The sequence below is a fragment of the Prionailurus viverrinus genome, chromosome F1, assembly GCF_022837055.1.
Source record: "Prionailurus viverrinus isolate Anna chromosome F1, UM_Priviv_1.0, whole genome shotgun sequence".
Taxonomy (NCBI): Eukaryota; Metazoa; Chordata; class Mammalia; order Carnivora; family Felidae; genus Prionailurus; species Prionailurus viverrinus.
Window position 1 is genome coordinate 17,936,017 of NC_062577.1, and position 26,376 is coordinate 17,962,392.

The window sequence follows — 26,376 nt, forward strand, 5'->3', positions numbered from 1 at the left end:
AGTGGAATTTTTACTATAAGAGTACATGATGCTTTTTTGGCTAGTAAGTTGCAAATAGAATAGATACCTGTCTTTGACAAATTAACACTTGTGTTTTTCACTATTCTGGGAATGACTGATGAGTGTATGACATATGATAATTTGTAATTTTGCTGAGCACAGATGTGATACTAGTCCGTCACACTGTTGTCAAACTGAACTCTCTGCGCCAGAGCCAAAATATAACACAAAGACAGAGTTTGGGATAAAGAGGAATGATAACTTTATTGCTTTGCTGGGAAGAGAAGGTTGCAGCAGGCCAAGGCCTTCAAAACTGCAAGCCCAACTGGAGGAAGAGGTTGGGGGCTTTATAGGGAAATAATATAACTATATCTATAGGGAAATAAAATAACTCCTGGTGCTGGTGACCAAAGAGAAGCAAAAAGCAATAGGTATGGGAAGAGGAATTTTGGGTAAATTAATGAGTAAAATGTAAAATTCTCTGGTGGCTTAAATCAATGGTATAAATGAGTCTACTTTGCAATTGCATAAGTACAAATTCTTTCAGTATTTTTAGAATCATTAAACGGCCTGTAAGAGTAAAAAAAAAAATTAGTTACACTTTAATGTGTTATATGCCGTAGTAGTATTTTCAAATTGGGGAATTTTCAAGATGTTCTGGGACAAAATTCCTTATAACATTGAGGATCTATTGTACTTGAGGTTACCACACTGGTATTTATTTATTGAGACTTCAGAATTCAATAGGAATAAATAATACAGTCTCTCTGTGTGTATAATACTATCTCACCTTCTGAATGAAACTTCTAAGATCATATAATTTAGTAGTCCATTTATAAGGACTCTTTTTGTTGCCTATAGGATGAAGTCCAGGCTTTTCTTTTTACTGTAACAAACATTGCCTTTTTTACCTACTTCTCCAGACTCCATTATTGAAGCTTCTCCTCTCTTTTTTACATTTTGCCCTTTTTAATTATACTGTACTTAACGATTGGCAATTCCCTGAATGCCAGTGTCAAAGGATTTCACCATCCTAGCCTTTATATACATGGTATTTCTTTTGTTTACCTTATTCACCTGATGAACTTCTATTAGAAATGAAGGTGGAGAGAAACTAGATATTTCACCCTCTGCCACCTCCATGTTTCCACAATTAAGGGTTGGTTAGGGAGTGGGTAATTTGGCATTGTAGAAAGCACTGAGGATTAGCAAACAGAAGACTTGCATTTAAGACCTACCTCTGCAATTAACTGATTAAGTGAGCCTGGCCGCATCACATAACCTCCCGTGGGATTGTTGTCTTCTGTAAAATCAGGGGATTGGGATAAAACAGTAAGTAAACTTACTTCCCCCCCCCCTTCCTTTTCTTTTTCTTTACTTCCAGTTTTCTTCCCCTTCTTTCATTCTTGAACATGTGAAGAATACAACAGTTTCCATCACTTTTTAGTAAATTACTACAGCCATGGTTTTTCATGAAGAGTGGGGGCGGCTTGGTAGGGCTTGCCCTGGGATAAGGGCGACAAATATTAAAATAAGGGATTTGAAGTGTACCCTAAGTTGAGATCTCCAAAGATCTTCCACCTCTTAAATAATATTCATCTGTATTCTTTGTATTAGCATGAGAAAAATATTTGTGAACATATATAGCTTAATTCTAAAAGACTGTTCATGAGACCATTTTGGCTCTGAAGTCAAAAGTGACCACTAACACCATCTGTTGGTGGGAAGAGTTGTACTGTTTATTGGATATGTAGCTTAGTTTCTATGAAATTTTGCAAATTAAAGGTTTTTAAGTTGAGGCACTTCTGTATAATTCAGGAGAATGAACAGGATTCCCCCTTGCACTTTATGTTTTGAAATAATTTCAAACTGTCAGAAAAGTTATAGGTGTATAGAAGTCAAAAAGGCACCAGTGTTTTTTAAAACATTTTGCCCCATTTGCTTTATCATTTATTTCTCTTTCTCACATACATGTACATGCTGTCTTTCTGAAATATTTGAAAATAGTTTGCATGCCCCTTTACCTCTTAATATTTCAGTTGTATTTCTTAACAAAATTATTCTTTTATGTAACCACATCACAGTTATCAAATTGAGGAAACTGATACAGTACTTTAATCTATAGTCAATATTTCAATTTTGTGAATTGTTCCAATAATATCATTTACTGCCCTCCAGTACAGCCTCTTTAGTTGTCTCTTGAGTTTAAATTTGTACTGGTTCCTCAGCCTTTATTTGTGCTGTGAGATTTTTAAAAGAATGAATTCATAGAATGTTCCTCAGTTTATTTTTATCCATTTCCTTGAGATTAGAGTCAGGTTATGCATCCTCAGCTCAACTACTTATAAGTGATGTGTCCTTCCCAGAGTATCACGGCAGAACCACATGATGTCTTTCCATTCCTAGTTGGCAATGGCAACTTTGATCCACACACTCAGGGTGTCGTCCTGTTTCTTCACACAGTGCAGTTACTTATTTTCCTCTTGCAACTAATAAGCAATCTGTGGGAAAACACTTTTGTTTTGTTTTGTTACTTTTTTCTAATTAAAATAATGTCTTTGTAGAAATTTTGAAATATATGAGTAAGCAAGCCAAAGTTAGGAAGAAATTGACTTGGAAACATGGAGATAGCTACATTGTAGTGCATATTGGTATAATCTCTGATCTACAGCATAATAGTGATAATGATAAACGAAAGGATTATACCTTAAATACTGTTTGGTAAATTGCTTTATTCACTTAGCAGTATGCTGTGAATATTTTCCTATACATCACTGAGTTTTCTTCTGTGATATTTTAGTGGCTACAGTGTTGCATGGTGTATAATCCTTTGCCTATGGATTATTCTGTGATGTTTGACTTAGTCTCGCATTTCAGGTGCAAGAACCTCTTGAGTGTCCAGGCTATTTAATTGCTCTTCTTTCTAGGCTCTTTCTTTTTTCTTGCAGCTTGAGGGAAGCACTGCTGTACTGTTAGCGCATGTGAAATTTTCACTTCAACCATGGAGTCCTTGACCTACCGTTCTGTCTGTTCACAGTTTGATACTACCGGGCTGAGTTCTGAGTTCTTTTCTCTGACCATTTCTGAGCCTGCAGTGGCACACATCTGCCAGTTACATAAAGCTATTTCTGATTGAGCTGGATTGTTTTCATGTTTTGTGAATCTGTACAGTATGTTGGGATTTTTGTTTTATTCCAGATACATCGTTTTATGAGTTAAATGGACTTTTATGGGCTGACTTTCTGAATAGAGCTTCTGGCTAAAATGTATACACACCCACCACAACCAAAAACATTCAAAACAAACATGTGGAGCACAGTTTATCTTTTTGCTTGGAACTTTCTGTTATCTGAATTCTAGTTAACCTATATTTATATTTTGGGCCAGGTTGCGTGGAAGATCTCAGAGCTCTTACGTGTTAGGATCACTTGGCAAATTGGCAAATTATCATCAGGGAATCTTTACTGGAGATAGAGATTTACTTAAGATTTTCCCCTTTAATGCTCATTTATTTGAAAATCTCTCATCAAGTATTTAGTTTGGGGCCAGTTAGGTAAATGGAAATATAAACTCTCTGTGTAAGATATGGGTCAGTTAATCGATCACTCCATTACTTCTACACTTCAGTACAGATGCAACAAAATTACATCTGAAAGGCTTATTATGTATAGAATCTCTATTGACTTAAGGTAGAATCATTGTAATCCTAGTGAATTTTTTGAAGTCACTTCATTATTTTTAAGTCTTTCTTTACACTTTGGGAAATAAAGGCTACTATTTTATAAATGGTGAAGTACAAATATATCAAATGGACCAGTTTCTTAGGGCACGTGGGTGGCTCAGAGGCAAGTTGAGTGCCCAATCTCAGCTCAGGACACGATCTCACAGTTCGTGGGTTCAAACCCCATGTCAGGCTTTGTGCTGACAGCGCAGAGCCTGCTTGGGATCCCTCTCTCTCCCTCACTCTCTGCCCCACCCCTGCTTGTGCACACGTAGAAATCATGTGACTCTTGAAGCTGAATAGAAGTTTAACAGATAGTAGTATTCTGTTTATTTCATTTCCTGCTCTTTTCCCCTCTAGTCATATTATGAACTTAGAGTAGGAACAACGTTTTAGGTTCTCTTTTCTGTTTCCTTCCTTCCCTCATTTTGTTTCCCTACAATTCCTTCTCCCCTTGACCCTTCCTTTCTCTCTTCCGCACCCTCCGCCTCTGTCCTGGGTTTGTTTGTTTGTTTTTTATCTACCCATTTATCAACTCATCTGTCTTTTTTGTCTTTTGATTTTTCCTTCCCATCTCTGCTCCCTTTTTAATTCCCATCCAGCTGTCTGCCCCTACTGTGCAAGCTTGGGCAAGTTACCTCTCCTCTCCTCTCCCCTCCCCTCTAAAAATAGGGTATAATGTTATTACTTCATAGAATTGTTTTGATGATCCAGTGAATTTGTAATGAAAAAGTTCTCAGCAAGCCTGCCAGGTAATAAGCACTCCTGGATATTAGCTTTTATTGTGATTGTTGTACTGCTTTGTATATTCCAATATATAAAACAAACGATAGGATTTTCTATAAAAGGAGAAGTAGTTTTCCTTTTTTTTTTGCAAATAAAAGTAGATGATTGTTTTTTTATTTTTTTTTTTATTTTTTTTATTTTTTTTTTTCAACGTTTTTTTTTTTTTTTTTTAAATTTATTTTTGGGACAGAGAGAGACAGAGCATGAACGGGGGAGGGGCAGAGAGAGAGGGAGACACAGAATCGGAAACAGGCTCCAGGCTCCGAGCCATCAGCCCGGAGCCTGACGCGGGGCTCGAACTCACGGACCGCGAGATCGTGACCTGGCTGAAGTCGGACGCTTAACCGACTGCGCCACCCAGACGCCCCGATGATTGTTTTTAAAAGTAGTTAAAGAAGTTAGTTTTGAACTCTTAAATGTTTTGGTAATCTAAAAACATTAATCATATTAGCAGTCATGACTAAGATAATTATTTCTGCTTTGAAATAAATTAGTTTTTCATGTATTACATTCTTAATTGCTTGCCATATGGACTAATTTTGTGCTAAGTTCTTTGTATAAAAGTATATTTTGCCTTCTCTTGAATAAGAATTTAGCTGGGTATGGAATTCTAGGTTGACAGTTATTTTCTCTCAGCACTTGGAAGATATTTTCTTCTGTGTGCATTGTTTTTGTTGAGAAGCTTTCCATTTAATTTTATTCATATGTAAGTAAAGTGACTTATTCCACTTGCTTTTAAAACAAATATTCTCCACTTTAGAATGATGTATATAGAATATGACTCTTTACTTTCTTTGCTCAAGGTTTGTGATTCCTGAACATGAAATTTGTATCTTGCCCATATTCTGGGAACTTCCCAGCCTTTATCTCTTTAAATGTTGCCTTTTATTATTTCTCTTCCTCTGGGACTTCTCTTAGACTGTGCTAGATCTTATTATTCTATTTTTCATTTCTCTTGATCTCTATGCATTTTGCATGTAATTCTTTTGTACAGAATTTTTGTATAATTTCCTTTCTCCCCGCTGCTTCACAAATTCTCTTCAGTTTTGTTTAATCTGATGCTTAATTCTCTAGCTACTATATTTTTCTTTTTTTAAGAAACATTTTTATTTGGTTTTCCAACAAATGTTTGTGTTGCTTTTTGCATAACATTTTCAGTTTCTTCTTTTAAGGCTGCTGATTTTAATCTTTCCTGTTTTATAGCCTTTATCAGGTAAGTGTTCATCTACAGTTCTCAGAAGGTAATCCTAATAACTGTTGTGTTTCTTGCTTTTACTTGTAGCATGTTGTTTGCTTATACAGTTGGTAAACTTTTATCTTGAGCTTGCCAGTGGGGTTTTATTTGTGCGAATCCCACATTCATTGTCTTTTTGTTCCCTCCATTTGCCTGGGGTTCCAGGAGTCTCACTGGCTTGTGAACCTACTTTTGTGGATTTCTCATCTTGAGGGTCTTGAACTGTGCTGGTAGTATATAAATTCAAATTCTGTACCTGCTGGAGTATGCCTAGGATTACAGGTTTTTATTTTGTAGACAAGTTTGTGGACACTCTTCTCTAGCTTCAGTGTTAAGTTCAGGCCAAGACAGACGAGTTTCTGTATCTTCTTATACCAGTAAACTTTCTTTCTTTCTTCCTTTTTTTTTTTTTTTTTTTAATAGACATTTTATCATTGAAGGAGTAGACTATTCTGGCTGGCTGGCTTTATTCTAGGTAAAGGTGTGGTTGGGTGGGGTGGGGAACAGTGTGTGTGTCTCAGTTCTCATCTCTTGGTTGCCTTTTCTATCCAACTGATAATCAAAACTCAACTTATAATTCCTAAATTTTACTCATACAAAGATTTTTATATTGTTTATCAGATGTATTGCTGGAAATTGAAATCCTCATCATATTCTTTTAAATGTGTGTAGTATTGTATGTATTATCTGATTGCCATTCGCCCTATACTGTAATTGGACATTGATATAACATTATCCTGTGAGTGATGCGTTATTTGGTGATTCATTCAGTCTTTTAACAGATACTTACTAAAATAAGTAGTTGAGGGTCAAGTATTGTGTTCATGTGCCTGAATGAAAAGATGGAAAATAATGATTTTTCTATCATGTTTTGTTTTAAATATGAGTCTTTAATATCAAGGAACTCAAAGTTCATTAGGGAGAGATACATAAATAAACCAGTGTGAAAAGATGGCATTAGAATTTTGACAAAAGAGCAGTGGAAGCACAGATTTACAGGAAAATCTCTCTCCAGGAGGCACTGGGGACTCCTGTAACCCTGGATGTACACGAGAACTTTTTTCTTTTTAATTTCTTTTGTAATAGCCTGAACTTTTCAAGGGTGGCAAATAGCGAAGATAATCTTGCTTAGTGTTACACTGGAAATGGTTTTAAGAGGCAACCATGTTTTTAGTAAACTTCTGCTAGAATAATGGCTTTATTGTTGAAACAAAGTACTGGGGAATTGAGACTCCTCTCTCATTTTCTTAGATCAAAAAATTAAAGAAGGCAGTGGGAGTTTAGCTATCACAAATGCTGAAAGTGAGTTTGCCTGCATGCCATGATATACAGGCTACTTAAATCTTCAGGCCTTCCAAGAGTGTCATATGAAGCATGTCTTTAATATTCATTTTAAAATAAATGTTAAAGGAAAGCAAGCTGTAACAAGTGTTGAATATTGAACTGCAATTACAGTGTTTTAATTTTACCCCATTTTTTTCTCATGAAAGTTTTAAGGATATTATACTAGGAAGGTTTAGTTTTTTTTTTAAGTTTATTTTGAGAGAGAGAGAGTCAGGAGTGGGGGCGGGGGGAGGAATGGGCAGAGAGAGAATCCCAAGCAGGCTCCATGTTGTCAGAGCAGAGCCTGGTGTGGGTCTTGAACCTACTAACTGTGAGATCATGACCTGATCTGAAGTCGGACGCTTACGAGATCATGACCTGATCTGAAGTCGGACGCTTACCTGACTGAGCCATCTAGGCACCTGAGGAAAGTTTAGTTTCTCTTGTTGAGCCCTTCATTTCTGTTTTCATCTTTCTTATAATTATCCATTGGAATTTCTTAATGTGGTTGTATACAAAGGTATTAAAATGGTTCTCACTATTGTAAATTGTGCTTTATTGAATAGCTTTACCTGTATAGTTTTTTCTCTATGAGATGAATTTCTAGGACTGAGATTTTAAGCCAGAGTATATGAGCATATCAATTCTGTGTTGTCTAAGTGTTCCGAAAGAAATTGCTCTAATTAATTGTGTTTCACTACCATTTCCCTTATAGTTGCTTAGCTCTTTGAGGATATGTTTTATAGAAGTATTAAATGTCTTTCGCATAATATTCCTAACGATGATAGCATAACTTACTTTATAAAAGAATATGTATCTGCTTTTGTGAAATGAGATTCATTAGTGAGAAGTTGACACTTTGATTTTAATCCTTTGTTCATTTAGTTAAAAAGTACTGGTTTCTTGGTGTGAATACCATTGAGAAGGTGGGGTGTTTAGGAGATGTGCCTGCACATCTAACGTGCCTGCAATTTAATAATTTAGTTCCATGACCTCAAGCAAGGAACTAAATCTACACATTTCAGATTTCCTGTTTGGGTATTATATTGCTTGGAAAGAAGCAATATCCTTGTTTTTGGATTTTAATTGCTTAGAAAGAAGCAATATACCTGTTTTGGGAATTAAACCCAAAGATTTAAATTTAAAGATTAACTGTCTTTAGAAGTTTCAGAATGAATTTAATTAAGAAGAGAGCTGTTGTGATGTTGGTAATAATTATGAATGATTGTGTCATTTGTAGCTCTAGGAAAATTAAATAGTAAAGTATGTATTTGTCTTGTTTAATTTGAACTTTTCCTGTGTGCAAAACACAGAATGGTTTTGAGATACATACTAAGAACATAAACTTAGTTTGTATCTAAGGATTTAATGTTTGTATGATATCATATGAGATCTTAAACTTCACTTCAGCATTAAATAACACTGATATGTAGTACATTTGCAAATAGTTTATTTAAGGTATGCTTCACTGTACTTTTTTTAAAGTTAAAACCAGGCAGAGAAAACTTGATTCTTTACTGTTAGAGTTTAAAAATGTGTAATGTTTATTTCTGGTCTATAGTACTTCATTTTCAGTAAATAATAGTAAAAAAAATTACCTATTTGAAGAGTAGATTGAATACATTTCCTGTAACAATTTAATTAAAATCTTTTTCTTTAACACTAGGGGGCACTCTTGACTTACGGATTCATATCTAAATTAATCTTCATGCATAGACTGGAATGAAATGAAATTATCTGAAAACATGTTACTGCAAACTGAATGTTGACTTCAGAGAGAATTTGCATTATCAAGCTAATTTTATATGGCAGTGTAAATAAAAGTTGATCCTTAATAGTGGCATAAGAATAATGAACCTTATAAAATGAAATGCTGTAGATTGGAGGAAATGAAAGTATTTCAGTGCTCTGTTCACTTTCACGTTGACTTTTCTAAGTGGGTTCTAAATGGTTTTAAAAACCCATTATTTCTAATATCTTTCTCATTTAAAAAAAGTCTAGCACCACGTTTTGCTCTTAGCAGGTATTTAGTATATATCTGAAGAAATGAAGATAGTCTTAAGATATGACTGAAGGATGCTAACTAGCAGTAAATTTTAAGCATTTGAAAACCAAAATGTTTTGCTACATTCAGGAGACCTATTTTAGGCATGTTTTCATTCACTGTGTTTTCAGTTGGGATTTTGGAGATGCCCACCAACATGTATTTTGCCAGAGATGTATTTCTAAGGCTTTTGTCTTAATTCAGAGACTGTGGAACTTAAGCTTTGTGTGGATTAAGTAGACAAAATCTGCATCATCATAATTGCACACTTATCACGTGTCAGCACTGTTGTGTGGGCTTTGTATATATTCATTTCTCCTCATCACAACTCTGAGATAGGCACTTACTGTTACCTTTGTTTAATAGATAAGGAAACTGAGCCCAGAAAAGTTAACAGTTTTCTGGGTTCAAACTTAGGCAGTCTTGTTCTAGAGTCTGCTTCTAAATCACTAACCTCTATTGCTTATCCAGAGAGAGGAAACTTAGCATCAAGAGAATTATTATTGTTATTTTAGACTCAGTTTTTAAAGCCAGTGTAATTTAAAACACCTAATTTATAGACACTTATCATTTCTCTTATGAAAAAGGATCATTGAAATTCAAAGTTAGAAAGGGGCCTTAGAGTCCATTTGCCTCTGTCATTTTATAGAGAGGAAGAAATTCCATCCTAGACAGAAGTTACCGACACAGCGTTGTACAGCAAGTTACTTGTGGAAAGGGATGCGAAGCTCAAGTAAATATCCTGGCTTACAGTGAAGTGGAAAGAAGTGTGATGTTGTGGAAATAATATTTGACTAGAATTTTAGATGGCTCGAATTTTATTCTTGCCTCTCCTCATTTACCAGCCTGCGTCATCAGAAGCTCTGTTTCTTTGTGCTGTGTGAGTATAATAATGTCATCCTTAATTTAGTCTATTGGTAGTTGTGAAGGTCTGTGTGATAATGATTGAAGATATTCAGTAAACTTTAAAACCCTATACAAATAAACAAACGTATATTGTGGTATTTTTATGACACGTTACGTAATCTTTTATTTTTAATTACTTGCACCTTTGTAAACCAGTTTATCGGCAATGACAAACTTACTTAGTGTTGCTGATTTATAGATGTCTTTCAGATCTCTAAAAAATGTATTGAGTTATGCCATGTGTTACTTTGCCACATGGTGTTTTACACTTTTATTTACTTAAAACTAAAAAAGGTTTTTTGAATTTTTCTCACACTAAGTGAAAAATTATACTTCCGCTTTATGGATGAAGAACATAACAGTAACGTGTATCGAATATTGCCCATGTGGTGTTTCTGACCATTTGGAAATAGCATCCAGGATCGTCCTCAAGCTGGATATAGTGACTTAACTGAAATAAAAATAAAAAACTTCAGTGAAGTTGAAGTGTTTTATTTCTTGGCATGGTGATAGGCATGGATTTGCTCTCTTAAACGTCCAGTAAGACATAGAATAAACATTTTCTGTTTATTTTTTTACAGGAATAATAATGTATTTGTGGCCTTGGACATGAAGCAATCAGTCTTCTGTTACTGTTAACGTAGTGTCAAGGACTGATGTTGTGGAAGCATGGACCTAATGAACGGGCAGGCAAGCAATGTTAATATTGCTGCTACTGCTTCTGAGGTAAGAATTTTTAGAAGTTTAGCTGTAGAGTTTCTTACCTGGCATTCTAATTTTTCAAGCATTATGGTTGGTCACAGATTTAACTCAGAATTTGAGAAAAGGGCTACAAATTTTTTAATTTTTAAAAAGCTTTTGTTTTTTATTTTTAAATGTTTATTTGAGAGAGAGAGAGGGAGGGAGAGGGAGGGCGCACACAAGTGGGGGAGGGGCAGAGGGAGAAGGAGACACAGGATTCAAGCAGGCTCTGTGCTGATAGCCTAGAGCCTGATGTGGGCTTGAACTTACAAACCTTGAGATCATGCCCTGAGCCGAGATCGAGTGTCAGACGCTTAACCAACTGAACCACCGAGGCACCGCCCCCCCCCCAAAACTGTTTTAATTGTTCCATTCATGTGTTCTATACATCTTAGAAACAGGTCATCCTTATTTACTTAAGGTATGTGACAAATGATTACTTAAAACTTTTTCTTGGGTTTAGTTAAAAAAATTTTTTTTGATGTTTATTTTTGAGAGAGAGGCAGAGAGAGAGAGAGGCCAAGCATGAGCAGGGGAAGGGCAGAAAGAGAGGGGAAGGGCATAGAGAGAGAGGAAGACATAGAATCCGAAGCAGGCTCCAGATTCTGAATTGTCAGCACAGAGCCCGACATAGGGCTTGAACCCACAGACTGCGAGATCATGACCTGAGCTGAAGTCAGACGCTTAATCGACTGAGCCACCAAGGCGCCCCTTGTGTTTAGTTTTAAAGGATACATAGAATGTATATATACATACATAGACTGTCTTTTTAAGGTATTTTTACATTGCATGAACCTTGAGGACAATAATACAAGTGAGAATAAAAGATTCTTTTTTTTTAGAATCACATAATTTTGACACTGTCCAGATGCCTTGATTCCCAGTCTCTTAAAGGAGATCAAAAACCATTAGGCTGAAATGTTGGAAGGGGTGTAGCTTAGAGTGTAAAGATGGAAGTGAAGACTGAACTAGATGCCCATCTCTCTAGTTAATGTGTTGGGATTTTATTTGTGCCTCACAGTTTTTCTTTTTTGCTTTACCTTTAAATCTAGAGTACTTGCCTTCTTTCCTTAATAGCTTAGCAAACAGCTCCTCTATTTCTCCTTTATTTTTCTCTTGTTACAGAGGATGAGAATAATGTTTATGACCTTTTAACACGTTGGCCTCAAAGTTGCTTAATAACTTCAACTCCATTTTGTCCCAGCCAGTTACTTAGGCCTTGCTGTCAGTGAAAATATTCTAAGTCTGTGGTTTCGATTATTTTTCTTATGCTGATGATTTCTGTATTTCTATCTCTAGCTCTTGCTTCCCTCATACATTTTCATTAAGCATTTCTGATGAACCAGACATTTTATGTATAATATGAACAAAATCCAAGTTACTTGTTACTATTCTGCTCTACAACCTGTAAAGAAAATAGTCCAACCCCTTTCTCTGACTTTTGTTAATAGCGTTACCAATTTCCCATCACTGTCTATATCAACACTATTTCCCTAGCCATCTAAGTTTGATATTTAGATCTGTCATTAACTCACTTCTCCTTTGTGTATCACAACCCATTTTCTCATCACAGCAGGGAGAATATGCGAGCAGAACAGAAGTTCCAGTTCTGTAATGTAACCACGCAAGTGATACCCCATTCTCTCTGCCACATTCTGTTGGTTAGAAACAGGTCACAGTGCTGCCCACACTCAGGTGGAGGGAGCTCCACAGGATGTGAGCGCCAGGAGATGCAGACACTTGGCAGCTGTTGTAGAGCCTGTCCCGCACTCCTCCTCTCAAGGATCCGGCCCTTTTCTCCTTATTTCGACCAGCACCATCTGAGTTTGGTCATTATTTCTTGTCTAGATTATTGCAGCAGGCTTTTAGCTCGGTCTGGCACTTCCATTCTCTGCTATTTGGGGTCCGTTTGACTATAATTCAACCTTAATGTTCTTAAAATACAGCTCTTAAGCTTTTTTGTATCCCCAGATTGTCCATGGTTCCCCATTGCCTGTTAATTAAATGCAAACGACCCTAAACCTTTTATTTAAGACTTTCCTCATAATGGTTCTAAATTTTCTTTTTAATAGACTTAACTCCTGATAATTATCAACTTGAAATTTCATTCTAATGAAAGAATACTACATCTTGCTGATGTTTGTATAAACCATTCTTTTCCTACTTTGGTTACAGCCTTGTCTGTATTAGTTTTTCTACATGGAATTTCTCTTCTCACTCCAGTGTGCCTCTCCCTCTCACTGCACAAAAAAAATACATTTTGTCTGTCTTTCAAAACCTATTTCAAATGTTATACTTTCAGTAAAGTCTCTTCCTGATCCCCTCAACAGATAAGAGGTTTCCTATTTTGAAACTATCACTTAAAAAATCCCACTTTTAAAATAATTTTTTTCAATAAGTGTATATCACTTTAATTCCTCCTTGAGACAGGGATTATATTATTATATGTTTGTATATATGTTTATATTACATACATATAGTATATCATATATGGGTGTTTTTATAACCATATTTTTGAATATGTTAAGTGTATATGTGTGTATGTATATATATATATATATATATATATATATATATAGGATATTTATAACTATATATCCTGAAACATTTGGTCTAATATTGCAGGAAACAGTACACAATTATTTGTTATATAAAATAGATCATTTTACTGTAAAAAAAAAAAAAAACAAAACTGCCCTAAAAGTGAATGAATTACATCAGGCCTCGGAGTAATACAGTTTAGCATATGGTAAGTGGAAAAGGCTGTCTTTTAAATTGTTCTACACTGTGGTAAGAAAGTAAAATTTAAAAATACATATTTTTTGCCTTTTCTTAAAATAGAGATCTATTAATATAACAAAATGCAAAGATCCCATAAGTCTGAGAAGCTTATTAAATGGATAAAATACTTGATCTGTGTGATTGACTTCCCTGTCTTAGTACCTTTATAGTTAACCTGTACCAAAGCTTCTGAGATCAGAAGAGTTGCAGTGAAATTTTTCTTTTCCAGATATTGAGAGGTGTCAGTGATTTTAATCTTGTCTTGAATATAGAATTACTACTCTTACCTTAGTGGACGTTATACTTAAATACTGTGTAGCTTATCAGTACCAACTTCTTTATTGGTATTGGGGAAGCAGATAGATATCCCTCTTAATTTCTTAAGCTTCTCCTCTAATGGCTTGTAAGGAGGAAAAAAGGAAAGTGATTACTTGTATTGATAAGCAATAAAATTGCCTTTATGATTTGCTAACTTGTCTTGAGTGAGTTAAAAACTTGGAGAAAATTGCCAAGTTATGTTTAAAATTAATGTCTCCACTTGACAGAATGTATTTGGTTATTGGGGCAGTAACTGATGTCTGTTTGAATGTTTGACATTATAAGTAAATTTCTAAATTAGTCTTGGGATATAAAATAATGATGTTGACATACTATAATCAGAATTACAGAGAATAAGCACACAAAATGCTGTTAGGAAAAATGATTATGGGACGTTGGGTTTCTGCTAGATATGTAGAGGTTGGAGTTCATCACTCCTGTCCTCACAACATGAAAAAAAACGAACAAACTGAAAATCAGGAACTCTTCTTAGCTCTCTCAGAAAATTGATGTCACAGAGCAAACTGACATTGATGACCCAAAAACTGGAGAGAGGCAAATAGGAAATTAATTTACCAAGAGTATAAATCACTCTAGCCAGAAACGGGTAGAAAAACTTAAGCTGTAGTTGACAAATTGCTGGAGGCATTGTGTAGACTAGCAACTAGCTTGAAGTTAGAAACTCCTGAAGGCCCAGTCTTAGGTTCTCCCAACCCCCACTTTAGTGTTTTACCTCCAGAAGCTCTACCAGGTTCTCACAGTGAAGATCAGAGAAAAATACCCTCCTGCTTCTAGCGGGGGGAGGGGAAAATAACCATTCTGAATTATACCCAGTGCATTCTCTTCTCCCCTGACCTCAAGGGAAACTCCTTTACCAGAGACCTACTTGGGGCAAGAGAAATACCCAACACTAGCCCCCTCCCGCCTTTCTTTCTCATTTTCTCAGGGATCAGCAGTGGTGGTGGGGTACTGAGAAGTACTTGAGGTCACAGCCCAAGGACATAGGCTCACAAAAAGACCTTATAGAATACTCCCCCCCCTCCCCCCCGTACTTCACCACCACATCAACAGGGCTCCTGTATAATAGTGAAGGATTATAGCAGAAGAAACTGCAAGACACAGATTCTAAGGAGTTCCTAGGGAAATCCAAAGACAAAAAGAAGGACACTAGAAAAATTGAAGAGTAGACACATCAAGTACAATAAACAGTAAACACAGCATAACTCCTACCTATAGAAACATAAATCCTTATACTGAAGACCTGTTTACCTCTCAGTTCCTATTACCCAGTACATTATGTCTGGTTTTCATAAAATTACAAGGAGTGCTAAAAGGTAAGAAAAAGACGTAGTCCGGACAGACAAAGCAGGTACAAGAGCCAGACTCAGGTCAGATATGGCAGAGTTTTGGAATTCTCTCTGGATAATTAAAATAACCATGATTAATAATGCTAAGGGCTCTAATGGAAAAAATGGACAACTTGTAAAAACAAACGGACAATGTAAGCAGGAATACTGAAAGAAACTATTAGAAATCAAAAACTTGGTGACCAAAATGGAGAATGACTTTGGCTCACCAGTAGACTGGTGGCCAGTAGTCAGTCAGCGAAAGAGTTAGTAATGTTGAAGATATGTCAGTAGAAACATCCAAAACTAAAATGCAGAGAGAAAATAGAATGAAAAAAATGGAGTAGAATATCCAAGGACTGGGACAATGACAGAGGGTGTAACATACACGTAATGGAAACCAGAAGGAGAAGAGAAAGGGGCAGAAGAAATATTTGAAGTAGTAATGGTTGAGAATTTTCCCAAATTAATGACAGATCCTTTCCTTTGAAATGATTTTGATACTTAGCTGCTAATGAAAGTGAGAGAAAACATAAAAATGAGGCATAATGACAAGTGTTCAAAACTGATGGATAACAGCTGGTAGTTTGACATACATATTTATACATTGGCAACTGAAATTTGGTGAATTTTTTTGTGCCGTTAACTGTAGCCACTATTTAATAGAGCATGATCTAATATGTTCTTATAGCAATGATGCTCTGATTTCAGCCAACTGAGGCAGAGTACATTTTTATCTCGTGGTACAGATGAAGTGGAAATTGAACAGAAATAAACTTTTCAGAGCCAAAAGCCACCCATTGTCTTATATGTAATAACAGCAAATTCAAACTTAAAATAGTAACCTTAAAACAGAAAACTGTTAACTTTGTAGTATAATAGGAAGAATAGTATCAATTGTACTATTGCAGACAGACATCACTTAACAAATATGATCGGATTACTTAGTTAATGAAGTTCTGAATGTTTTATGATTTAGGTTATGAAAATAATTTGTATTTTTCTTTAAAACAATAGTTTAAAAATTATAAACAGAGGTATTCTTCTCCCCTAACTTGCCTTTACCCCATTTGAGAATCATAGAGCTTGTTAAAATCTTTTATTTCTGTAAGAAATGATAGGATGTCAGGATGAGGAAACTGACAGACAAGAAAATGACTCATGTAAGAACCTAGAAATTTAAAGAGATTAGATTTTTCAGTTGTCTGAGCCTTTATCTGGTGCTCTTCCAACTAAGCAGCGTGTTGTACCCAGTTTTTCTACCGTGTTTGTCGACCCACTGTTTTCAGTTTAATGCCAGTGGAGTTTCTGTGGCACTGACTGTGAGACAGTATTAAAATGGCTGCATTTTCTTTCAATTTAACAGAAAAGTAGCAGTTCCGAATCATTAAGTGACAAAGGTTCTGAACTGAAGAAAAGCTTTGATGCTGTGGTATTTGATGTTCTTAAGGTTACACCAGAAGAATATGCGGTAAGCCTCCTGCCTCCCCTTTCTCCAGTTTTTGCACATAACTTACACATTGATGCTATTGAGCTGGAATTTGTACAGCACAGCAGAAGGAGGTGGTTAAAGAAAACTGGCTAGGGGCATTGATGGAGAGACTAGTCCAGCAGTGGGGCAAACAGGAATGATGAAATGGGGAAGGGAGAAGGGCTGGGGAGAGGTTTAGAGCAGCTTCCTATGTTACACTCTCAGCTTGGCAGATAATAATACTTCCCACCTAAAACTAATGTAACATTGTGTGCTACTCAAAAACAAAAAACAAAAAAACAACACACACACACACACACATTAGGGAAAAAAAAAAGTGAGTGCTTACCTTTGAACTGATTGTTTTTGTCCCTCCCTGTACCACCTCCCCAAGCCACTGTGCTTTATTGACCTATGTAAGAAGTATTTTTACTTTTTTGTAGACTAAAAAACTGAAAAATGAAATTTGAAGGCATTATTGTGATACCATGAAAGATACCTAGAAAAACTTCTACTTCTTAACTGACATAAATGTTCACTTATTTAATTTCTGTTTCTCCATTAACTTGTTAACAGCATCTGTTGATATTTTGATGTTGAACCACTCTTGCATTCCAGGAATAAACTGTATTTAATCATAACATGTTATTCTTTGGTACGTTATTGGGTTTTGTCTTCTATCTGTAGCCTTAATTGAGATAGAGATAGGGCCATAGCCATATGCAGCCCTTAGATGTGAGTTGCCACTACCAGTACAATTTCATTGATTTTTATAAATGGGGAAGAAAACCTTTTTATTCATATTAGATTTTATATTACTGTTAGGGGGAATACAATTTAATAGTCACAATAATACTGCTCTATGAACCAGTAGATCTGATTTTTGGTTTTGGTTTTGATTTTGATTTAATGTATAACTGTCCAAATTTTTAAATTATTTTTCTTTTCTTTTTTTAAAACATTTGTTTGTTTTTCAAAACCACACTCAGATACTACCTCACGCCAGTCAGAGTGGCCAAAATGAACAAATCAGGAGACTATAGATGCTGGCGAGGATGTGGAGAAACAGGAACCCTCTTGCACTGTTGGTGGGAATGCAAATTGGTGCGACCACTCTGGAAAGCAGTGTGGAGGCTCCTCAGAAAATTAAAAATAGACCTACCCTATGACCCAGCAATAGCACTGCTAGGAATTTACCCAAGGGATACAGGAGTACTGATGCATAGGGGCACTTGTACCCCAATGTTTATAGCAGCACTCTCAACAATAGCCAAATTATGGAAAGAGCCTAAATGTCCATCAACTGATGAATGGATAAAGAAATTGTGGTTTATATACGCAATGGAGTACTACAGGGCAATGAGAAAGAATGAAATACGGCCCTTTGTAGCAACATGGATGGAACTGGAGAGTGTGATGCTAAGTGAAATAAGCCATACAGAGAAAGACAGATACCATATGGTTTCACTCTTATGTGGATCCTTAGAAACTTAACAGAAACCCATAGGGGAGTGAAAGGAAAAAAAAAAAAAAAAAGAAGTTAGAGTGGGAGAGAGCCAAAGCATAAGAGACTCTTAAAAACTGAGAACAAACTGAGGGTTGATGGGGGGTGGGAGGGAGGGGAGGGTGGGTGATGGGTATTGAGGAGGGCACCTTTTGGGATGAGCACTGGGTGTTGTATGGCAACCAATTTGACAATAAATTTCATGTATTGAAAAAATAAATAAAGGAATACCTGAGAAAATGGTTTAAAAATAAAAAAATAAACTTCACAAAATTTAATTAAAAAAAAAAAGGAATCTACTCCTGAAATCATTGTTTCACTATATGCTAACTAATTTGTATGTAAATTAAAAAAAATTTTAAATAAATAAATAAAAACATTTGTTTATTTTTGAGAGAGAGCGAGCACGAGCACGAGTGGGGGAGGGGCAGAGAGAAAGGGAAACACAGACCTCAAAGCAGACTCCAGGCTCTGTGTGATCAGCACAGAACCCATGGACTGTGAGACCATGACCTGAGATGAGGTCGGACACTTAACTGACTTAGCCACCCAGGCACCCCTTTTTGTTTTATTTTCTAACTTTACTTCATTTATGTCACAAGAAAATATGAATAGGTATGAGATAATTTGAAGTAATCATATTTAATGGTACAAGGGCTAAATTTTCATTTTCTGTAATCCCTTATAAAAATGACTTTTTCTGAAGTAAAAATTTGAGTATTCAATATATTTTAGTATAGAATATCTAATTTAGAATATATGTCATGTCCTAGAATTCCCAAGAAATTGTCATTTTTTACTTTCTATTTCAGGGTCAGATAACGCTAATGGACGTTCCAGTATTTAAAGCCATTCAACCAGATGTGAGTAGTTTTAAGAACTTTTCTTTTAAATATACAGAATGGTCATTAATAGTATCCCAAATTAAGAAGCTTAGAAATGTCAGATTCATATTAATGTTTCAGTGTTTAAAGATTTTGATGTGACTGTCCATATACTATTCAGGCGTCAGAAACTCATGTGGCAGTCATAAACACAAATCACTGAGTCACAGGCAAGACTGATGAATCATTGTGGATGATTAGGCTTTGTCACTCTTCTGAGGGGGGCACTAGACTTAGGGTGAATAGTCACCCAAGGCTTTGAAACTTTTTCGTGGGAGAATGGGAATGAGAAACTGGGTTTCACAACTCACTACATCAGTTTTTTCCCTTACTTTATTTTATGACTTTAAAGTATGACTCTGTGTTGACATTTTTAGAGAGAAGAGGGAGGATCAAGGAAGGTATTTTTTACTTTTATTAAAAAGGAGACTGACATTTATTATGCATCTACCTACTGTAAGCCATTTAGTATGCTGTGTGTGTGTATGAACTTGAGTGTGGTAATGTATATTACTGATGAGAAGACAGAAAGACAATTGTCCTTGCTGCACAGCTAAGTGTAGGAATTGGGTTTCAAACTGGTGCTTTTTCTATTTCTACTCTTACCAAGTAATAATACAAGTATGATTTTGCGCCCCAAAATGAAGTGTGATAATACCAATATTCAGTACCATAAGATACATATTTTTTTAATTCTTTTGGGAACAAAATGTAGTGTATTTGTTGTATATAAAAGTGTGCAGTGGCCTTGAATGCTGTAATTACTATAAGGAGTTAGAGAAAACATCTGTATCTTAAGTGGTGTAGACAGTGTGATTTTAAAGTAAGTTAGTTAATGTCTTAGTATCTCAAGTTTGTCATTTACAAAAGGAAGGAGTGGGCCTGAATGATCTCTGAGTCCCTGTCATTTCCACAATTCAGTGTTTTCCTAACATTTGCCCTATACCATGAGGATTCTCTCAGTAGAACCATTAGATTAGCAATAGGAGGAGCAATCTGTTCGACACATAACATGCGAACAGTAAATGGCTTTTGTATTTAAATGACAAAAACTTGCATTTCCTCACATCCCTGAACAAAAGAAACTAAATTCTTTACAAAAATTACACTTTTTTTTGCCCAGAAATTCAGCCGTCTTATCTATAGACAGGTTTTTCTTTTGAATAAACTGCAGTGACCATATTACTGTTTCATAGGAGAGTAGTCCTATCCATTGGATACACAGTGTGAACCACTTACATCACTTTACATTTTCTAGTAGCCACATTATGAAGTAAAAATGAAACAGATGAGGGGCACCTGGGTGGCTCAGTCAGTTGAGCATCCGACTTCAGCTCAAGTCATATCTCATGGCTCGTGAGTTCAAGCCCCGTGTTAACACTGTGTGCTGACAGCTCAGAGCCTGGAATCTGCTGCAGATTGTATGGCTCCCTCTCTCTCTGCCCCTCTCCCACTCATACTCTGTCTCTCAAAAATAAGCATTAAAATTTTTTTCTAAATAAAAAATTAAACAGATGGAATTAATTTTAATAATTTTATTTAACCTACAACATCCAAAATATTATCAGTTTGACTTTTAATCAGTATAAAATTATTGAGCATTTTATATTTTTTCTCTACTAAGACCTTGAAATTCAATGTGTGTTATACAGTTACAGCACATCTTTATTTGGAGTAGCCACATTTCAAGTACTCACTAACCATTAGTGACTAGGGGCTTTGGACATTGAAGATCTAGATAATAATTACTGAAGACATGGAATTCACTATGGGAATTTTTTATCTTCCTGAGACATCTGACACTACTTTGTGAAATTCAGAAGTGAGCCTTAAAATTCCTTGGTCCCACTTCCTTATCTAACTTAATACCAGTCTTACTGATTTTTTTTTTTAACATCCTGAGTATCTTCTCTATTCATTTCCTCTCTACTCCCAACACCCCAATCCAAGATACCATTTTATCTCAGCTGTAGTACCTTCTTCCTGATCTACCTGCATCCATTGACCCTTCTAAACTCTTTTCTGTCCAGCACCCATAGGAATGTTTTCGAATGTGTAAATCTGCTCATAAGGATCCCTCTGCTTAGAACACTTCAGTGGCTTTCTATTGCTCTGAGGATAAAGACAAACTACCCTAATATGGTCCACAAATCTCCTCATAGTTTTGCCTCCTTATGTATCTTCTGCCTCATCCTAGTCTAGCCACACTGGCCTTTTCATCCCTGTCACCACTGAGCCTGTGTACATCCTAGTTAAGTCCTGTTCATCCTTCAGTTCTTAGGTCAAGTTTGACTTTCTCAGGGAAGCTTTTTTTGTCTTCCCGGCGGCTCTCCTAGTGCTCTCTGCTTCCTCACTACACTTGTCAGTTGCAAGTTTCCATTGATGTTTTGTGATTCAACAAGTATTTGCTGAGCATCTGTTAAATGCTAGGCGCTGGTTTCGTTGGGAGAGATACAGCAGCAAACAGACTAAAATTCCTGCCCTGGTGGATTTTATATTTGAATGAAGTGAGCTAGATAGTGTGTCATGAAAAACATAAAGCAGCCAGAAGAGAATAGAAAGTGAGGACAGTGGGGGTTTTGATTGCAGACGGGATGGTTTCAGGAAGCCTTCACTGTGAAGGTGCCATCTGAGCAAAGACCTGAAGGAAGCGAGAGAGTGAATCCTGGGTGCTTGGGGGAGAGTGTTCCAGGCAGAGAACAGCCAGGACAAAGGCCAGTGAGCTACATGATGGAGGGAGGGAAGGAGTGAAGTAGAGGAGGGAGGTAGAGTGAGGGCTAGATGGTCTAGGGCCTTGCAGATTTACTCCGAAAAAGATGGGAAACTCTTGGACGCTTTTGAGTAGAGGAGTGGCAGTTTCTGACTGAGATTTTCAGTAGCGCTTTCGGTTAGCTGTGACTGCTGACTCAGGTAGGGAGTTAGGGCGTGGTACCAAGGACTGGATGGAGGAGACCAGGTAAGAGAGCAAGGTGGCTTGGGTCGGGATGGGATCAGAAGAGGTGGTGAAAAGTTGTTAGACTCTGCGTGCAAGAGTAGTTGAGGGTGATGCCAGGGTTTTTGGCCTGATGCCAGAAGCATGTACTTGATATTCTCTGAGATGGAAAATTATTGTGTTCACAACTCCTGGAGCTGCCATTCATATAAGAATATTATGTGCAACGTTGCCTTGTGGAGAAAGGCCAGAGCCTTTTGGAGGAAAGAGCAGGAGTTCCGCTTTGGACATGTTTGGGTTTACGAGTCTGTTAGAACATTGAGTTAGGTGATAAATATTACATTACTTGTCCAGGTTGCAAGTGTAGTTTGAGCGAAGTCCCCATAGAGATACTTAAAGTGTAAGGTGAGGTTACCAGGAAAGTGAGTATAGATGAGAGAAGGGTCCTACTTGGTGCTTAAGTGGAATTCGCAAAAGATGAAGAAGCAGCAGTGAGTGATTTAGGAGGAAAATCAGGTTTTTAGTATGGAATTAGATGAGCCAAGTGAAGGAAGTATTTTTAAGAAGGAAGGAGTGATGAGGTGTGAAGTGTGGTGCATCGTGTGCTTATTTGGTTAATTGCTTGCTGCTTCCACTAGGTTTTAAGCTACATAAAGGCAGAGACCGATAATTTTGCTTCCACTGTTTTATCTGTCTGGCATGTAGTGGGGCTCAATATTTTGAATAAGAAAATGAATACAGTGTTCAGTAAATATTTGTTTAGTGAGACAATGTTTTTAAAAATTGAAGCAGTAACTGTTGAAAGAAATGATGTAGCACAAAGATATTCTTGTTATGTATTAGTCTCGTATAATCCTCAAGATTACATTAAATCTGGCAGTATAAACAGGACTTTTGTCATCTGACAGAAAAATGTTTTCTATTATATTTTGAAATTTGCAAGACCTACAACAAGACGTAAAGACTAGTAAGATGAACCTCTCTGTACCCACCTCAGCAGTGCTTTGAGCCGCTCTGCGTTCTGCCCCGTTCTCCCTCTTCCCTCCTCCCAACCAGCTAGCCACTATCCAGTATTGATTTGTATCATTCCTGTGCATTGAGCTATATTTCCTCTATGAGTATATATGTCCCTTAGCAATATGTGCCGTTGCACGTTTAAAATTATTTATGTGAAAGGCATTCTGTTGTTTTAGTCGTCTTTAGCTTACTTTTTATGTTCAACATTGCTGACTAGCACCCATGTTAATATATGTACTGTAGTGCATTAAGTACTGACTTGAGTTGTAGAGTATGAATGTCTTTGAGTTTATTAAAGACTGCCCAGTTGTTTTCTGAAGTGTTTGTTCAGATGTTTATTATGTCAAAACTCTTGCTGTCGACAAATAAACAAAAGATTAAGCCATGATGTCAGTCTAATGTATTAGCCTTTTTATTAGCATAAAATGCATAAAACTTCACATACTGTGAAAAGATAGTGGTTATCACTGAATCGAATAAATTTATCTTCATATTTCTGTCCATTATTTCAGTGTTCAAGTCTCTATATAACTTTATGTAAAACTTTAAAAATTGTATATGTACTTGATGAAGCTTTAAAAGATCTTTAGTTCACTAAAACTACTAATCAAAACTCACTATTACATGTGTATATCTATTTCAGGTGGTGATTTATTCACGTTTTCTAAAATGAAATCTGTACTAATGTAAACTTAGAAGAATAAAGATTCTGAATCCAACTATGCGGTTTAGTGATTTTAGTTGCAGGTCGGTGATTAAACCACACAAGTCTCGCTCAGTTTTCTACAATAGAGACAATTGCTGAGTTACCTGGAACTTTTTACAATATATATCTCTCATTAATTCAGTTCCCTGAGTAGGACCCTGTAATTCCTACCTGTTTGGGGAATTCTGTATTCCCAAGTCTTCTGTGTTAAGTAGAATTTAGCCAGACTTGTTCTACCTAAACTTGTTCTTAACTTGTAGGAAGAAAGGGGCAACTATACAAAGTGCAGCTGTTTTCTCAGAATAAAGTAGCTTATCTACAATGTCTGTTATACAGTATGCCTGAAAACTGCTTGGGGGGAAAAAGGAAAAGTTGTAAGCCCTTTATTTCACTGTAGAACCTTATCTTTGAGGTGTCAAAAAAATTGTTATGATATAGGGACTGTTCTTAGTCATCAGTAGAAAACTCGCTAAATAAAATCACATCGTTAAGAGCAGATCTGAATCAAACAAAATGCTAAGCCTGATTTTTCTCCAACCCTGTATCACACCCAAAGGTACCTCAGATTGAAAGAAGGAAAAGGAATAGATTTTGGTACTTTGTTTCTTAGTTCTTTTGTTTTGTGGTCAGAAGAATGGAAAACATTCTTACCAATGAAAAGAATGTTAAAGGAAAGTTCATCAGTAATTTTAAAACTACTCATGGTAAGACCATAACTACATAGAAAAAATGTTTGCTACACTTTTATTTTTAATGGTTCCTTGTCCGCGTGATGTGCACTGTCTATCCATTTTTAATGCCATTCAGAAACCTGGGAGTCCTTCTTTTCCCTTTTCTCTCCATCCTGTTTTCCTTCTTCTTCAATTGGTTTTACCCCCTAAATAACTTATCTGTCCTTCCTCATCTCTGTCAACTTTGAAAGATTATTTATTAAAAGAGTACAGTGTTTTTATAGGGCTGTACCCCATCGGCTCTAGAAATGTGAGCACTCCTTAGTGTCTGTGCATAGTTGTTGGGCCTGCGACCGGTCTCAGCTCGGCCAGTCATCTATATACTGACAGATCCCTGTCCATCTGAACACATTGCCCTGATAGCTGGTGCTACAGAAATGCTAAGAATCTTCACTTGCCCACTGGCCCAAGCAGTGTGGCCAAATTTGGAAGCGTCTGTGGATGGTGATCCCTCCTCTCACACAAAACCCGGCTTTTCACACTTTGCTCCTCTCAGTAAGCAACCATCTCTTACTGATGGGGAGGGCGCACAATGATATGGTTACTGAAATTGTGATTATAGTGATTACAAAGAAGGAGAAATGTTAGTAGCTCTATTGTTTATATTCAACTACTGTTCATGTATCCTTACAACTCTTACTTACATGGAGCTACTCATTCTCTCTTTTCATTAGTTAAAACCAGTTTGGGGCATAAATTGCCATGCATTTTGCCACTTACTTTTTCTTTTTTGGTCTGTGTCTAACATTCACAGCTCTGAATGGGTGCTCACAGATTTTTACTTCCGTAATTTCATTTACTTTAAAATTTGTTTCAAAGCCCTTTGGATCCCCAAAAATAATTTCCAATGGCAAACTATAAAAGGGAGCCGGATGACTTGTAGTTTTTTTCAGCTTTGCCATTTATAGATCGTGCCATTAATAGAATCGATTTCGTGTCTTTGGCCTTTTAAAAAATTACTGAATCTATGAAGTAAAGGATTTTGGACCATTGGATCTATATAATACCTTCTAGGTCTTCTAGAAATTCCCGGAAGTAGGATTATTTTTATTGGTGACTTCAGAGTAAGGGCTGCAGTTATGTGTAGTTCTCACTCAGTAGTAAATATAATTTTGATTAAAACTTCAGGAAACTTAAGGACGTGATATAGGTTGAGTGGCGATCATGAGTCAAGCTCTTACAGGTTGGGAGTCTGTTATACCCTCACTAGAACATAAATTCCACAAGGGCAGAAAACTTTTGTCTGCTTTGTTCACTGATACATCCCTAGTGCATAGGATATTACCTGTTCTGTATTTGAGTTTGGTAAGTGACCATTCCCAAGCTTTATACTGTATAGCCTCCAGGCGTGTCATCTCCTAGTGTTTACCGTGTTTGGAATCATTTCTGCAAGAGTCTGTTACTAGTCCAAGAAAGTGACTTTTATAAAATCGCGTTTTCTTTATGGAAAAAGGAGTTTGGGGTTTTTTCCCCCCACCCCCAATTAGGAACATTTTCAGGTGTTTTGCCTAGTATGAATTATTTAATGCTTAGTAAGGGCAGTTTAAGGATTCTATGGATTTATTAATTTCTAGTATGAATTTTCTGGTATTTAGTTGAAGCTCTGCTCTTGTTAAGGTTTTGTTTTTGTTTTTGTTTTGTTTACATTTCTTATACATATAGATTTCGTGATCCTCTCTTGATCTTGAAGGTTTGTTTTCTTTTAGAACCCTCTTATCCGTTTATAGGACTTCCCTCCGGTGTGAGTTCTTTAATGTTGAGGAAGCCATGACTGTGTTCTGAAGGATTCCCATGTTTATTACATTCATGGGGGTTTGGTTTTTGTCTAATATGAATTCTCTCATGTTCTATAAAGCTTATATTTTTTCTGAAGGCATTTCCATGTTCATTACATCAGTGGGATTTCTCTTCAGAATGAGTATGATACTCAA

At 36.3% G+C, this 26,376-nt stretch overlaps 1 protein-coding gene across 4 annotated transcripts in view; it reads left to right on the forward strand.

The window, feature by feature from the left end:
* RALGPS2 (Ral GEF with PH domain and SH3 binding motif 2) overlaps positions 1-26,376 on the forward strand; it is a 165,534-nt gene that overhangs the window by 24,894 nt on the left and 114,264 nt on the right. For 2 of the 4 annotated variants that reach the window (XM_047839680.1, XM_047839683.1), the window contains exons 2-4: positions 10,596-10,740; positions 16,567-16,671; positions 18,988-19,038. In XM_047839680.1, the coding sequence (XP_047695636.1) occupies positions 10,684-10,740; positions 16,567-16,671; positions 18,988-19,038 (213 nt within the window). In that variant the 5' untranslated portion in view covers positions 10,596-10,683. Of the gene's footprint in view, positions 1-8,788; positions 8,960-9,757; positions 9,989-10,595; positions 10,741-16,566; positions 16,672-18,987; positions 19,039-26,376 lie in introns of those variants that run through there. The other 2 variants (XM_047839682.1, XM_047839681.1) reach the window with 2 other exon arrangements.